At 40.2% G+C, this 13,866-nt stretch overlaps 1 protein-coding gene across 1 annotated transcript; it reads right to left on the reverse strand.

The window, feature by feature from the left end:
* Positions 1 to 280: 280 nt before the first annotated feature.
* On the reverse strand, positions 281 to 8,726 carry LOC121385686. The gene is made up of 3 exons (XM_041516454.1): positions 8,439 to 8,726; positions 4,940 to 5,143; positions 281 to 1,512 (listed from the first exon to the last, which is right to left on the reverse strand). Exons 1-3 carry the CDS (start codon positions 8,662 to 8,664, stop codon positions 1,424 to 1,426), a joined length of 519 nt encoding a protein of 172 aa, XP_041372388.1. The 5' UTR covers positions 8,665 to 8,726; the 3' UTR covers positions 281 to 1,423.
* Positions 8,727 to 13,866: the final 5,140 nt, after the last annotated feature.

The raw sequence follows: 13,866 nt of genomic DNA on the forward strand, positions 1-13,866 counted from the left end.
GAACCGTGTACCCACCAGCCTCAAACCCGATTAATAAGTCAATGCGCACGAAGACCAGGCACACTGAAAATAATATAAAGTAGATCTCCCGATTTAAGGCTGAAAGCTGTTGGATTAGCATCCTAATACCGGCTTGAAACATTGACAGAGAAAGAGAGAGAGAGAGAGAGAGAGAGAGAGAGAGAGAGAGAGAGAGAGAGAGAGAGAGAGAGAGAGAGAGAGAGAGAGAGAGAGAGGCGAGACGAGACACACACACACACAGAGAGAGAGAGAGAGAGAGAGAGAGAGAGAGAGAGAGAGAGAGAGAGAGAGAGAGAGAGAGAGGGAAGAAAGAAAGATACCCAGATAGAGATAGAGACCGCAGCAAGAAAAGCGTCAGACACACTAAGAACAAACAGTCAGACAGTGAGATAGAAAAACCTCACAATCACCACACCAGCTGCTCCAACGGAAAATCAGCAAATGACCAACTGTACCCATTTTCCCACGGTCCGATACATGACTTTATTTATCGTGGGGGTACTGACGGAAATTGAAATACGTCACGCCCCCGCACCGATTCGAAAACTGGTTTTAAAACTATTTTCCTAACCACTGGTTAAATTAGCTTACGTTTTGCACAACAGGGCCCAGCTTTTCGAAGCTATCTTAGCGCTACGATATCATAAAGCTGTCGTGGGCTATGACATTCGTTGTTGTAACATCATAGCTTACGATGGTTTTACGATATCGTAGCGCTAAGACAACTTCGGACAAAAATCTTTAGCCTGGTCTCTTGCTTTAATCAGTTTGTACATAAAGGACATTAGAAGCACCAAGAGAACGTGAGCGAAAGCACCATTTTAACTCATTATGTTTGGCACACACTTACCGATTAACGCAGACTCCACAGTAGCGTCGGCGTCAATCGGTAGGTGCGTGCAGTTTCAAAGACGCGACAGTCGCGTCTAATCTGCAGTTTTGCTCCGATTAGACTGTCACGTCGGCTGGTGTGTGCAGGTGCACATTTTCAGACTACTACCCACTCGACAGTCGAGTCGAAGTTAATCGGTGGGTGTGCGCCAACCATTATTCGCTTCCGCTATTCCGAGAAAAACCGATGATTCGGTTTCTCTCAAAACTTCCTTTCAACGACTCCGCCTCGCTTCTTATAGTACCATTCTCTTTCCATTTCCGGTGAATTGACGGCCCTAGTTCGATATGGAACGAAAACCGACTCAGGTCAGAGATGAGTTCCTTTTAAAATGAGTCTATTCAGGAGTCGTAAGAGATGCCAGAAGTTTCAGGAAGCTAGCGAGAACAGCAGACGATCGTGACATTTCATTTCCGGTTCCACTGGCCGTAGGTGGTAAACTTGAAAACGGGGAATTAAAACAAAACAAATAAACATAACGGTATTGTTCTCTGCGAGGTCTCTCGTTCTTCAAACTGTTGCCTTGTTGCCATGGCAATGCATCTTAATTTTGGAGGGCAGATCATGTGTTGTTCCGTGAAGTTTCAAATGAAACTTACCTGAAAAAAGAAAGAGGAAAGACATTCATATTGAATTTTGTTTAAAGGTAGACTAAACTCCAACAAGAGCTTTGTGTGTTGGAAAGATGCATACCCGAACCACCAACACATACTGACACTTTAACAAATGAAAAACTCGTAATTTTAGATTTAATAAAAAAACATGATTATTCCTGCTAACTGGGGGCAGCCATTTTGTTTCGTTTTTGTGACGTCCGATGGTATAGCTTAGGGCGAAGTGACGTCAGCTCCGTCTAACATCTCTATTATGCACAGTGTAAACAAACGCTCTAATTTATTTGATAGTATAATAAACTATTTAACTAAATATATTTCAGTTTGCATCAATAGAACGACATGGAGTTAAAGTAGTTTTTTCTTTTAAAAAATCCAAAGAAAAAAATGCATATTATTAGGCCTATTTAGGATACGTTTGAGCAAAAACGAACACTCACGATACCCAAGTGATAATTTTCTTTTCTTTGGGACGACGTAATTGGTCAGTTTTGTGATTTTAGATGGGAAAGTCTACTTAATCAAGGGTTTTACAGAATTACTTACAGTAATAAAGCAGCAGTACAGCTGGTAAGGTCCATTACGATTTGACGTTATCACACAATACCCTGTGATCTTAATAAAAGAGGACACGTCTTTCTTGTGTGTCTAGACACAGTGTCCGGGGACCATCTAAATATACACCTGCCAATCAAGAACCACAGGTACAGGCCACGGAAAGAAAAGACCAATTAACCAAAAAAAAAACTCCGACTATTATTTCAGTACGTGGGTTAATTTATATACAAAACATAATGCAGTTATTTCAACACTTTGATAATGGTTGTTTATTTTGTATTGAAAAATAGACCACATATACACGAAGCTACATGTATGTTACTGGGATGGATATTATTACAGAACATTGCCATGCATCCGTAAAAATCAGGTATGTTTTGTTTCTTCAGTTCGAAAACTAATTCCTGACGTGACACGTTAGGTATTACGTAACCACCTGCTCGCCAGAGGGCGTATTCACTGGGATAGTACAAAATGGCTGCGCCCGTTATATATATTAGCCGTCACATTTAACCGTTTTATTAATTAACTATACGATTATACTTGTTGATATTCAGCAATAATGAGCATTATATATCGTTGAATATGCATACCAGGCCAAAAGCCTTGCTTTAGCATTCCTTTAACGATATGTGACTACATTATTTCTTTCTTTCTTTCCTTCCTTCCTTCCTTCTTTGTTTCTTTCTGTTTTCTTTCTTTTCTTCATTCATTCTTTCTTTCTTTATTTCATATTTTCTTTCTTTCTTTCTTTTCTTTTATAGGGTTTAACGTGCATATTCAGAAAAAAAACCCTGTTATAGCTCACGCCTGTCTGACGTCAATTTTGTTTTTTATTTAAAGACTTTTTATCGACACCACTAGAGCACATTGATTTATTAATAATCGGCTATCTTTTATAAGCACCATCCCACAGACAGGATAGCACAACCACGTCCTTTGATATACCAGTCGTGGTGCACTGGCTGGAACGACAAATAGCCCAATGGGCCCGCCAACGGGGATCCTAGACCGACCACGCATCAGGGGACCGCTTTACCTCTGGGCTACATCGCGCACTACGTGCAGTGTAAATGCTGACGACAACGCACTTCAATAAATCAATTCACATTCTGTAATCTTATCATATAAATACGACACGTGTATTAAATAATGCATTAATGTTTTCATAGTTGTTCTAGATAAAACTGAACCTGAATCACCAGTGCTATAATTATACACCGGTGAATTCAAGCAACGCATTTAGTTCCTGTTACGTTTACGAGTATATAATTAAATTTTCCATGCGTCTGTACACTTTATGGCAATCTGATTGATCCAGAGGTGCTTACTTTTTTTCTTTCATATCTCGATGAACCGAAAACATTTAAGCCACGCCTACTACCCCTCCCCCCTTCACCACCACCACCACCACTACTTTTGTGCAACAAGCCGGATTATTCTGGCAATCATATTTAGATATTTTGAAGAAAACACACGTGAAAGCTACAAAAAAATGTATACGATAAATTAATGGAAAATGCTATAGCAGAGTAGACATGTAGATATATATGCATTGATTTAAAAAAAACCCACACACCCAAAAAACCCAACCTCTTCGCTAATCATGACATGAGACTCTGTCGGTGTTCAAAGAAATCATGTAGGAAACTTCACTTCTGTAACTTACTTGTAAGCGATGTTCTACAGCTGTTGGCGAAAATTAAACGGTTCCACCAACAGCATAAATGTTAGACACGTTCTCTTCGTTCACTTTCATATAATATAAACTAAACACGAATAGGACAATTCCTTCCAATATAACTAAACGATCCGTAAAAATGCACAGCAGCTAGAGGAAATGACGTAATTTACAAAAAATCACCTGATTCAAATGATAGTGAATGAACGTTCGCATTCTTACGCGACATAAGTATTAATGAAGTTTACACAAACAATACTACAGGCGTATTTAAAGCTAAACAAAATAAATTCAGTTATGTATTGTTAAAGTATGCATATACATTTAATTATAAGATTTGACTGCAATTATTTTTTGGCTCGTTCAAGTATGAACCGAAAAAACGATGTGCACACTTTTGTATGAGCCTGCATACTTGCATGAACCAAAAAATAATTGCGGTCAATTCTTAAATAAAGTCATTAGAAATAGCTTCATATTTACCGTAGTTACTCAAAAGTATGTCTGACCTAATAATGAATGAGTATAATATGCAGGTCAGGCCCGTAGTACTTGGAAGAACCGGGGGGGGGGGGGGGGGGGGGGGAGGAGGCACTGTAAACCCCTCTCCCCAATTTGATGCTGAAAACAGTTTTTCTTCTAGTAGTAGTATAAGGGCCTATTGGGTCTCATGGATGTAAATGAGCTAGGTTACGTGGCCGTTCTTGCCCTCTGATTGGCTAACCTTTAAGTGTGGGGGCGTGGTCTGGTTACGTCATGGCGGGGGGACGCTGACCTCTAAGTGTGGCGTCGGTGTAGTTCTTAATTCTTGTTACATGTACATATACTGTAGTTACTCAAAAGTAATTTAATTCAATGACATTACTTACATATTGTTGTAAACTAGATTGACCGCGCATTAAGCGAGTGCATTACCACTGGGCTACGTATCGCTTTGCACCTCGACTATGTAAATTTGTAATTTAATCAAATTTAATAACATTACTTACATATTGTTTTATACAGCTGTTTATTTGAAACGTTCTCCGGTATGGACTGCGTAGACTAGACTGACCGCGCATCAGGCGAGCGCTTTACCACTGGGCTACGTACCGCTTCACAACTTTTTAATTTAATTTAATTTAATTTAATTTAATTTAATTTAATTTAATTTAATTTAATGACATTACTTACATATTGTTTTATAGAGCTGTTTAATTTGAAACGTTCTCCTGTACGGACTGAGTAAACTCCGTTTACTGAACTGGTGTTCACACGCCATAACACACTCGCGGTAGTCGCCCAACATGGTGACGATCGTTCTCATCAGCGGGTGTAGCGACCTCTCCGTGTTGAAAGAAAACACCAACGACTGCACGAACTGGTCGAATGATGTACCTGCAAAACAAATGTTATGTTATATAGATATACATACATGCATACATACATACATTCATACATACATACATACATACATAGCTCAGAGTGCATCGTGGTTAGTCTCGCAATTTGCGGGCGATTCGGTGCCACAGGTTCGAGTCCCATGGGACAATTTGTGAGGCCAGAAAGGATTTAATTATCCCCTGTGCCAGTACGTTAATACCTATGTATGTAACTGTCAAATTCGACATACATACAATATATAGATATTCATACATCAATACATACGTACATACATACATACATACATACATACAATATATAGATATTCATACATCAATATACATACATACAGACAGACAGACAGACAGACAGACAGACAGCTAGCCAGACACACAGGCAGACACATACAGACAGATAACCGACACATTCAGACATATTGATACAGACAGATTTAGACAGACAGACAGATAAAGACAACCAAAACTAATTATAAAAACGAAACAAAAAATAAATCCAAAACAAACACAAAAACAAAAGAAAGAAAAAAAGAATCTACTAAAAAACCCTATAATTTTATACATTAAAAAAACGTCTTTACGAGGTCGTAAAATAGGCTACAAAAAACCAGCATTTAGCTCATAAATAACTCAATAATAATTTAAAAAACCAACAAAAAAAAAAAAAAAAAAAAAAAAAAAAAAAAAAAAAAGAAAGAAAGAAAGAAAGAAAAAAAAAAAAAAGGATGAAAATGAATGACATTATTTTACTATTTCGTCTCTGAAATTAGAATTATTTCGTCACTTTGTGTTTCGTTTCGTCCAGTGTTCTAAACGACATCTCAAGTATCGAGAAATAAAATACAGTGTCGGGCCTACTCAAAATCGCTATTTCCGGAACAGGTGAGCCACAAAAGGCATATATAAATGTTGGAGTGTTCTATTTGTGTTTTACGACAACCGCGTGCACACGTTTGTGAACGTGCTCTCTCAAACGTCGAAGTGGTTTACGGTATCTAGTCTCCTACCCCTGGCCTCCGTGTCGTATAGTGGGTGGTTAAAAAGCGCTAGCTCCCGGGTTCATGAACCAAATCCGACTCGCCACTCCTAAGTAACGGTACGTCTCGCCCAGCTTGTCTGGGTGTACGAGTGCAATTTTTTTACACACTTCCATCAGAGAACTGTTCAAGTACGCCTTTCGTGAACACAACCCCTGATTTTCACTGGCGTAGCCCAGGGGCGGGGGAGTTGAAGGGGGGGGGGGGTAGCCCAGTGGACGAACGAGCCCCAGCCGCTGGGGCAAAAGCCTATTTTTAAACACTACAATATTAGGCTTATCACATAGGTGTCCAGCGAAAATGTACGCACAAATGGTCGCTAAGTTCAGCCCAGACCACCCTACGCCCATATTTGTATGATTTTGTTCGCGAGCGCACGCACGCACGCACACACATACGCACACACATAGAGAAAGATAGACTCACACATAGGCACACAGACACACAAACATACAGGCATACAGGCATACAGACACTGAGACACGCACATATACACACACAGACAAACACAGACAAACACACACATACAGATACACACAGACAGGCACACACACACACACACACACACACACACATATACACACACACACACACGCACGCACGCACGCACGCGCGAGCACACAGGAATTTTCTTTATAAAAGCAAATTTCAGGGGAGCACACCAGTCCACTGGCCAATCTAGACCCACACCTTGTATAATTTCTTGCACACACTTCTGGAAAACCAGAAACGATAGGCGAGGGGGGGGGGGGGGGGGGGAGAGAGTTAAACATAAAAGTTAAAAAAATATACCATAGGCTATAGGATGTCAAACATTATTTAGGTAATTCTGCCATATAGTATTAAAGGAAACCCGCTATATTTTTCCATTAGCAGCAAGGGATCTGTTATATTTACTTTCCCACAGACAGGACAGCACTTACCACGACCTTTGATATACCTGTTGTGGTGCACTGGGGGGGGGGGGGGTAGTAACCCAGTGGTAAAAGCGCTCGTTTGATGCGCGATCGGTGGGCTCATTGGGCTATTTTTCGTTCCAGTCTGTGCACCACGACAGGTATATCAAAGACCGTGAAATGTGCTATCATTTCTGTGGGATGGCGCATATAAAAGATCCCTTTGCTATTAATGGAAAAAAATGTAGTGGGTTTCTTCTCTAAGACTATATGTAAAAATTACCAAATGTTTGACATCCAATAGCCGATGATTAATAAATCAATGTGCTCTAGTGTTGTCGTTAAACAAAACAAACTTTTGGTGCACTGGTTGGGACAGGAAAAGCAAACCCAATCAAAGAATGATTCCTCTAAGGTGGCTCGATCCTACGACGCACGCACTTCGGGTGAGAGCTCTATAGTGTGAGCTAAATCCCGTGAAAGAAACTTGTGTGTAGTTCCATACTTGTTCTCCTTCCAGCCACCCCTGCGCGTGCTGTAACCTCACCGTGGTGCAGGGGTGTAACATTCTCTATGAGAACCCCTGCGTGTGCTGTAACCTCACCGTGGTGCAGGTGTGTAACATTCTCTTTGAGAATGGCCAATACAGCACACAATTGAAGTTTTGAGTAAAATTCAGTATCCGTAAAATTCTGTAAAAGTCTTGAATTTTTATATTGATGTTAACCATCACTTTATTTATTTGCATTACCATAGTTTGACACCCAATAGCCGATGTATTTTTCGTGCTGGGGTGTCGTTAAACATTCATTCATTCATTCATTCCAGCCAGTGCTCCACAATTGCTGTTATAAAGGCCGTGGTATTTATTATTCTGTCTATGGGATAGTGCACATAAAAGATCCCTTGCTGCTAAACGAAAATAGTAGCCAATGGAGTGGCGACAGTGAGTTTTCTCAATATCTGTGTGGTCCTTAACCATAATATGTCGGACACCATATAACCGCAAATAAAATGTATAGAGTGCTTCGTTAAACAAAACATTTCTGTCCTTCCAACCCATCGGTCTATTTCTCGTTCCAGCCAGTCCTCCACAACTGGTGTAACAAAGTCCGTGGTATGTACTATCCTGTCTGTGGAATGGTGCATATAAAAGATCCCTTGCAGCTAATCGAAAAGAGTAGTCCATAAAGTGGCGACAGCGGGTTTCTTCCCTCAGTATCTGCGTGGTCCTTAACCATATGTCGGACGCCATAAAACCACAATTAAAATGTATTGTGTGCATCGTTAATTAAAACATTTCCTTCCTTACTTCATTCTTCCCTTCCTTCCTTCCTTCCTTTCTTCCTTCCATACTTACTTGAATGTTTGTACATGCGCGTCCAAAGGGCTCTAAGCCTGTGTAGTGAGGGGTTAGCGGACTCGCACCGCTCTTCACATAGACTGGCCGCCGTCGGCGCCAGCAGGACAGCACATGCCAGGAACAGGTGTATTATTCGTTTGACCAACTCTGTGTATGACGTAGGCATTCCCTGCAAACAAATGAAACAGACTGTGTTAGGACTTCTCTTAATGCACGTGCACATTCCCTGCAATAAGTTAAACAAGCACACTACTAAACACACCGTTTCAGGACTTCGCTTGAATACACGTGCAATGAATTCCCTGCAACACATTCCCTGCAATAAACATACTCGTAAACAAAATATTGCAGAACTTCACTTGAATTATTCGAATATCTGGAGTTTTTAGGTTGTATATGGAAAATGATTCATTTCTAAATGAGATTTCTTTTAAATATAAGACCCGTTCCTGCATGCCGCTTGCCTCGTGTATTCAGTCAGGAACCTGGCATCGGTGGCGTCGTGGCAGGCCATCGGTCTACAGGCTGGTAGGTACTGGGTTCGGATCCCAGTCGAGGCATGGGATTTTTAATCCAGAGACCGACTCCAAACCCTGAGTGAGTGCTCTGCAAGGCTCAGTGGGTAAGTGTAAACCACTTGCACCGACCAATGATCCATAACTGGTTCAACAAAGGCCATGGTTTGTGCTATCCTGCCTGTGGGAAGCGCAAATAAAAGATCCCTTGCTGCTAATCGGAAGAGTAGCCCATGAAGTGGCGACAGCGGGTTTCCTCTCAAAATCTGTGTGGTCCTTAACCATATGTCTGACGCCATATAACCGTAAATAAAATGTGTTGAGTTCGTCGTTAAATAAAACATTTTTTTCTTTTTTTCAGTCGGGAACTTAAAATATGTCTGAGTTTCAGATTGAGTATTAGTTATGACGTCATGCGGGGGGGGGGGGGGGGGCTGAAATTCACACAAAAAAAGTATTTTCGATTACAATATGTCGATTTCAAATCCTATAAATAAGGATTAAATTAATCTCTGTGATCAACTCCGAAGCCTATTTGACAAGATTATCGCACCAAAATAGATACTGTGTAACTGTATAACAGTTATATGGCGTCAGTCTTATGGTTAAGGACTACACAGATATTGAGAGAGGAAACCTGCTGTCGCCACTTCATGGGCTACTCTTTTCGATTTGCAGCAGTGGATCTTTTATATGCACCATCCCACAGACAGGGTAGTACATACCACGACCTTTGATATACCAGTCGCGGTGCACTGGCTGGAACGAGCAATAGCCCAATGGGTCCATCGACGGGGATCGATCCCAGACCGACCGCGCATCGAGCGAGCGCTTTACCACTGGGCTATGTCCCGCCCTTTTGTTTGTACAATGCATCCGTATTGAAAAACCTTGCTTTATTGATTTAAAAACAAATTTTAAAATGTAGTCTTGTGAACTCGTGAATTTATGAGCTGATGATAGCTAGTGACATGTATTTGCATTGTAATGTGTCGGAGTGATGTTAAATAAATTACTTACACACCCGTCGGTGATAACATCATTCGTTATTTTTGTTAACACATACTTGTTAACACATGTACGTATGTTAACAATTTCAAGACACACTACTGGCGGCTCCTAGGTGAAGACCAGCTCACCAATGTCATACATCCAATGAAAAACAACACGATCGAAGTCGATTAAACTATGACGTATAGTTAACCTGACAATAATTTGTCTGTGATGCGTAAGTTAGCTACAAGTGCATGGGCTGTAAATAACGTTTAGTTGAAAAAGATGTTAAAATTAGCATAAAACGTGGTTCTTGAGGATATGTAAGAAATGAATAATACATTCGTGTCCGTTAAATACCATATATCTTATAAATCGTTGTTTAAAAAGTATTCAACTCGTTTTCGCTCGTAAGAATATCTAAAACAACTCGTTGTAAGATAAATGGTATCTAACGGCCACTCATGTATTATTATAGTCTCTATATATCAAAATCTATTCAGTCGGAAGTTGAAGCACGTCTCAGCTGAGCACTATCAGAAACAAAAACAAACAAAAGTGAACTGCTCTGGTGAGTTTGTGTATGAGTTCCCGGCGCATATTTGTTTGGGTCATACTGTTCTAGTGTTTTAATATTTTGATATTTATACTTCAGTATTTGTAATTTTTAGAAATCAAAATGTATACTAGGTTAGCTACTAGTCACTACTGCATTGTGGTTGTTATGTGTTTTCTGTCGACTGCGGATGTTATTAAAAGTCTAATACATATTTCAAAATAATAATAATAAAAAAAACCCATCTATTAGTTTGACGAATCATGTGTTGTGTATAGTTGGTATTCAAATATTCGCTCGTTCTCTCTCTCTCTCTCTCTCTCTCTCTCTCTCTCTCTCTCTCTCTCTCTCTCTCTCTCTCTCTCTCTCTCTCTCTCTCTCTCTCTCTCCCCCCTGTTTGTTTGTCTGTCTGTCTTTCTCTGTCTCTCTCTGTCTGTCTGTCTCTCTTTGTCTTTCTCTGTCTTCCTCTCTGTTTCTCTCTCTGTCTCTGTCTCTCTGTCTGTCTGTCTGTCTGTCTGTCTGTCTCTGTCTCTCTCTCTCTCTCTCTCTCTCTCTCTCTCTCTCTCTCTCTCTGTTTGTTTGTCTGTCTGTCTTTCTCTGTCTCTGTCTGTCTGTCTCTCTTTGTCTCTCTCTCTCTGTCTGTCTGTCTGTCTCTCTTTATCTTTCGCTGTCCTTCTGACTTCATCTCTGTCTCTGTCTCTGTGTGTGTGTGTGTGTGTGTGTGTGTCTCTGTCTCTTTCTTTCTCTCTCTCTCTCTCTCTCTCTCTCTCTCTCTCTCTCTCTCTCTCTCTCTCTCTCTCCCTCTCACTCTCTGTATGTCTGTCTGTCTCTCTCCCTCTCTACATATTTCTCGCTCCAGCCAGTGCACCACGACAGGTAAAAATATAGCGAGTATCCTGTGAAGACTATGTGTCTGTCAGAATTATCGAATGTTTGACACCCAGTAGCCCATAATCTATAAATTGTTATGAATTCTTACTCATCTTTTAAATTTATTTTTTATGAAATGCATGAAAGAATGTGAGAATGTCCTTATTCGGCTACCGACGAAAAAAGCCGAACTGCAGAGTTGGGATTCCTCTTATTCCGTCTATTAATGTCCTGAAGAAAGAGTTCATTTGTTATTTCATAGTATTTTATATTGATCAAATAGTTGGAAACCTGAAACTCTAATAATTGATCATTATTGGTTTTTCACGTTCATAGAAATATGAACCACAAAACCATTCTACGCACTTTTGTTTGAACGGCTTTGCGCTAACTTTTCATAATTTTAGGTCAATAATGCTAAACCCTGTCAGTCGGCTGCGACAGACATAAAGATAAAATATCTTGTCATACACATTTTATAATGAAGGTAAATAGACCCCGCCCAGAAACACGAGGTAGCATGACACGGAAACGAAAACCCGCAAAGACCGGCAAAATCGGGACAAGATAAGCCGATATATTAAAAATACGGCTCTTGTGAAAACAAGAAATTCACTTTCTGTCTGCCCTGTCATGTGGATTCATTACGGTAACTATTAATATTGTTAATGTGACATTGCCAATTGTAAATACTTGTGTTATTGAGTTTGATCACAACAGTCGTAACGCACACACTTACATATACGTGTATAAGTACAAACATTACACAATGTGACATATATACGTACATATACACTGTCATATGTTGACGGGCAAACACAGACAGACAGACAGACAGACAGACAGACGCATAAACATATAAATAGATATACTGAAACATATATAGAAAAACATACATACACAGATGTATTCTTACACAGCAGCGAATCCAGGAACTATTTTGGCGATTACTAAGAGGAAAAGAGCGCTTGGACCAAAATATTCCTCCCGTCCCGAGTCAGGCCCCCGATCATATGGGAGGCCCGACTCGGGATGGGCGTGTTCGAAACCCTGGTGGTATATGAGCACATTCAACTAATTACCTACATACCTGCCTGAACCAAAACGTGAAAAAGGCAGCCCAATGCAAAGTTTAACAAATTAATACCCCTGAAGAAAAGAGCCACTTGAATACATTGGGGGTGGGGTGGGGGGGTGGGGGGGGGGGGGGATCTATATACATACGGACAGATGATACGTTGAGTGTATTCCGGAGGGACGTAGAAAGTGTGGTTCTTTCTACGCCCAGATCTTGTTACATACCCTATATATAGCTTGTGTTCAAAACGTGTGACACCATGTTTCAACCGTTTGTCAACCGAAATAGTTCAACAAATGGACATAGAAACCACAAGTGTATAACCTACCATACTCACTAAATCCCGATTGAAGAACTTGCATCTTTATTAACAAAATAAATCTTCCAACAACATAAAAAAAATTCCGCGCTTTTACAATTTGCACGTTAACAAAAGTATTGACATAATGTACCCCGTGCACATTGCCGGATTTATAAGGGGGCAAAGGGGGCAATTGCCCCGGGGCCCCCTGTCAAAGGGGCCCCCAGACTAAAGACTAAGTTCATTTTTTTTTATTTGTCATGTAATTTAATTTCTATGTTGAGGGGCCCCGAACCTAAAGTGCCCCGGGCCCCTGCCCCGGGCACCCCAAGGTCGGTTTGGTATCGATCCCCGTGGGCTGTGATATGTGTTATCTTGTCTGTGGGATGGAGCATATAAATGATAACTTGCTACTATTGGAAATATGTAGCTTGTTTCCTCTCTAAGACTATATGTCAAACTTACCAAATGTTTGACATCCAGTAGCCGATTGTTAATAAATCAATGTGATCTAGTGGTGTTGGTAAACAAAAAAAAACGTTTTTCATACCCACAAACCCAACCATTCATTCGGTAAAACAACGAACGCGCATATCATCAGAAATAATTAATGCGGTCAGATTAAAAAAAAAAAAAAATAATAATAACAAAACATTACATGTACTTTTACGTTTTGCCTGAAGTTGTCACAATAGTGTATTAACACTGCTAATTGTTTTCTTTTTGTTTTTGTCTTCTTTTTTTTGTGGTTGAATTGTTTTTTTTTAAAACGATAAACCCCTTTCTTTTGAAAAAGTGATGATAAAGCCATATTTCCTGCGACACAGTTCATTCGGGCTACATCGCGAAATTAAACGAAGGAACTGTCAAAGTCAATCAAACTAAGCATATGCGCAAAAAAACAAGCTTATTATAAAGTTTTTTTTTCTTCTGTTAACATAGTTTTCGATACTCGAACATGCACTCCCTAAGGGTTTGTCGAGCACTTGCCACTTCTGGAACCAGATTCGTCCTCCCTAGGGCACGAACTGACTTCCGTCTGAGTGGGTTCGCGTCTGAAGGGGGTTTTCATTTAACACCAATTAGTTTTAAACCCATTGTGTTGTCTGTGA

Source organism: Gigantopelta aegis, chromosome 11 (genome assembly GCF_016097555.1).
Source record: "Gigantopelta aegis isolate Gae_Host chromosome 11, Gae_host_genome, whole genome shotgun sequence".
In the NCBI taxonomy this organism is placed as follows: domain Eukaryota; kingdom Metazoa; phylum Mollusca; class Gastropoda; order Neomphalida; family Peltospiridae; genus Gigantopelta; species Gigantopelta aegis.

What these genes read in the sequence shown, in the direction of transcription:
- LOC121385686 (XM_041516454.1), bottom strand. Translation starts at nt 8,664, where the DNA reads ATGTGCACGTGCATTAAGAGAAGTCCTAACACAGTCTGTTTCATTTGT. An exon ending in GCGCATGTACAAACATTCAA is followed by an intron (nt 5,144 to 8,438) that starts GTAAGTATGGAA and finishes TTTGTTTTGCAG; the next exon opens with GTACATCATTCGACCAGTTC. An exon ending in ACAGCTCTATAAAACAATAT is followed by an intron (nt 1,513 to 4,939) that starts GTAAGTAATGTC and finishes TTCTTTTTTCAG; the next exon opens with GTAAGTTTCATTTGAAACTT.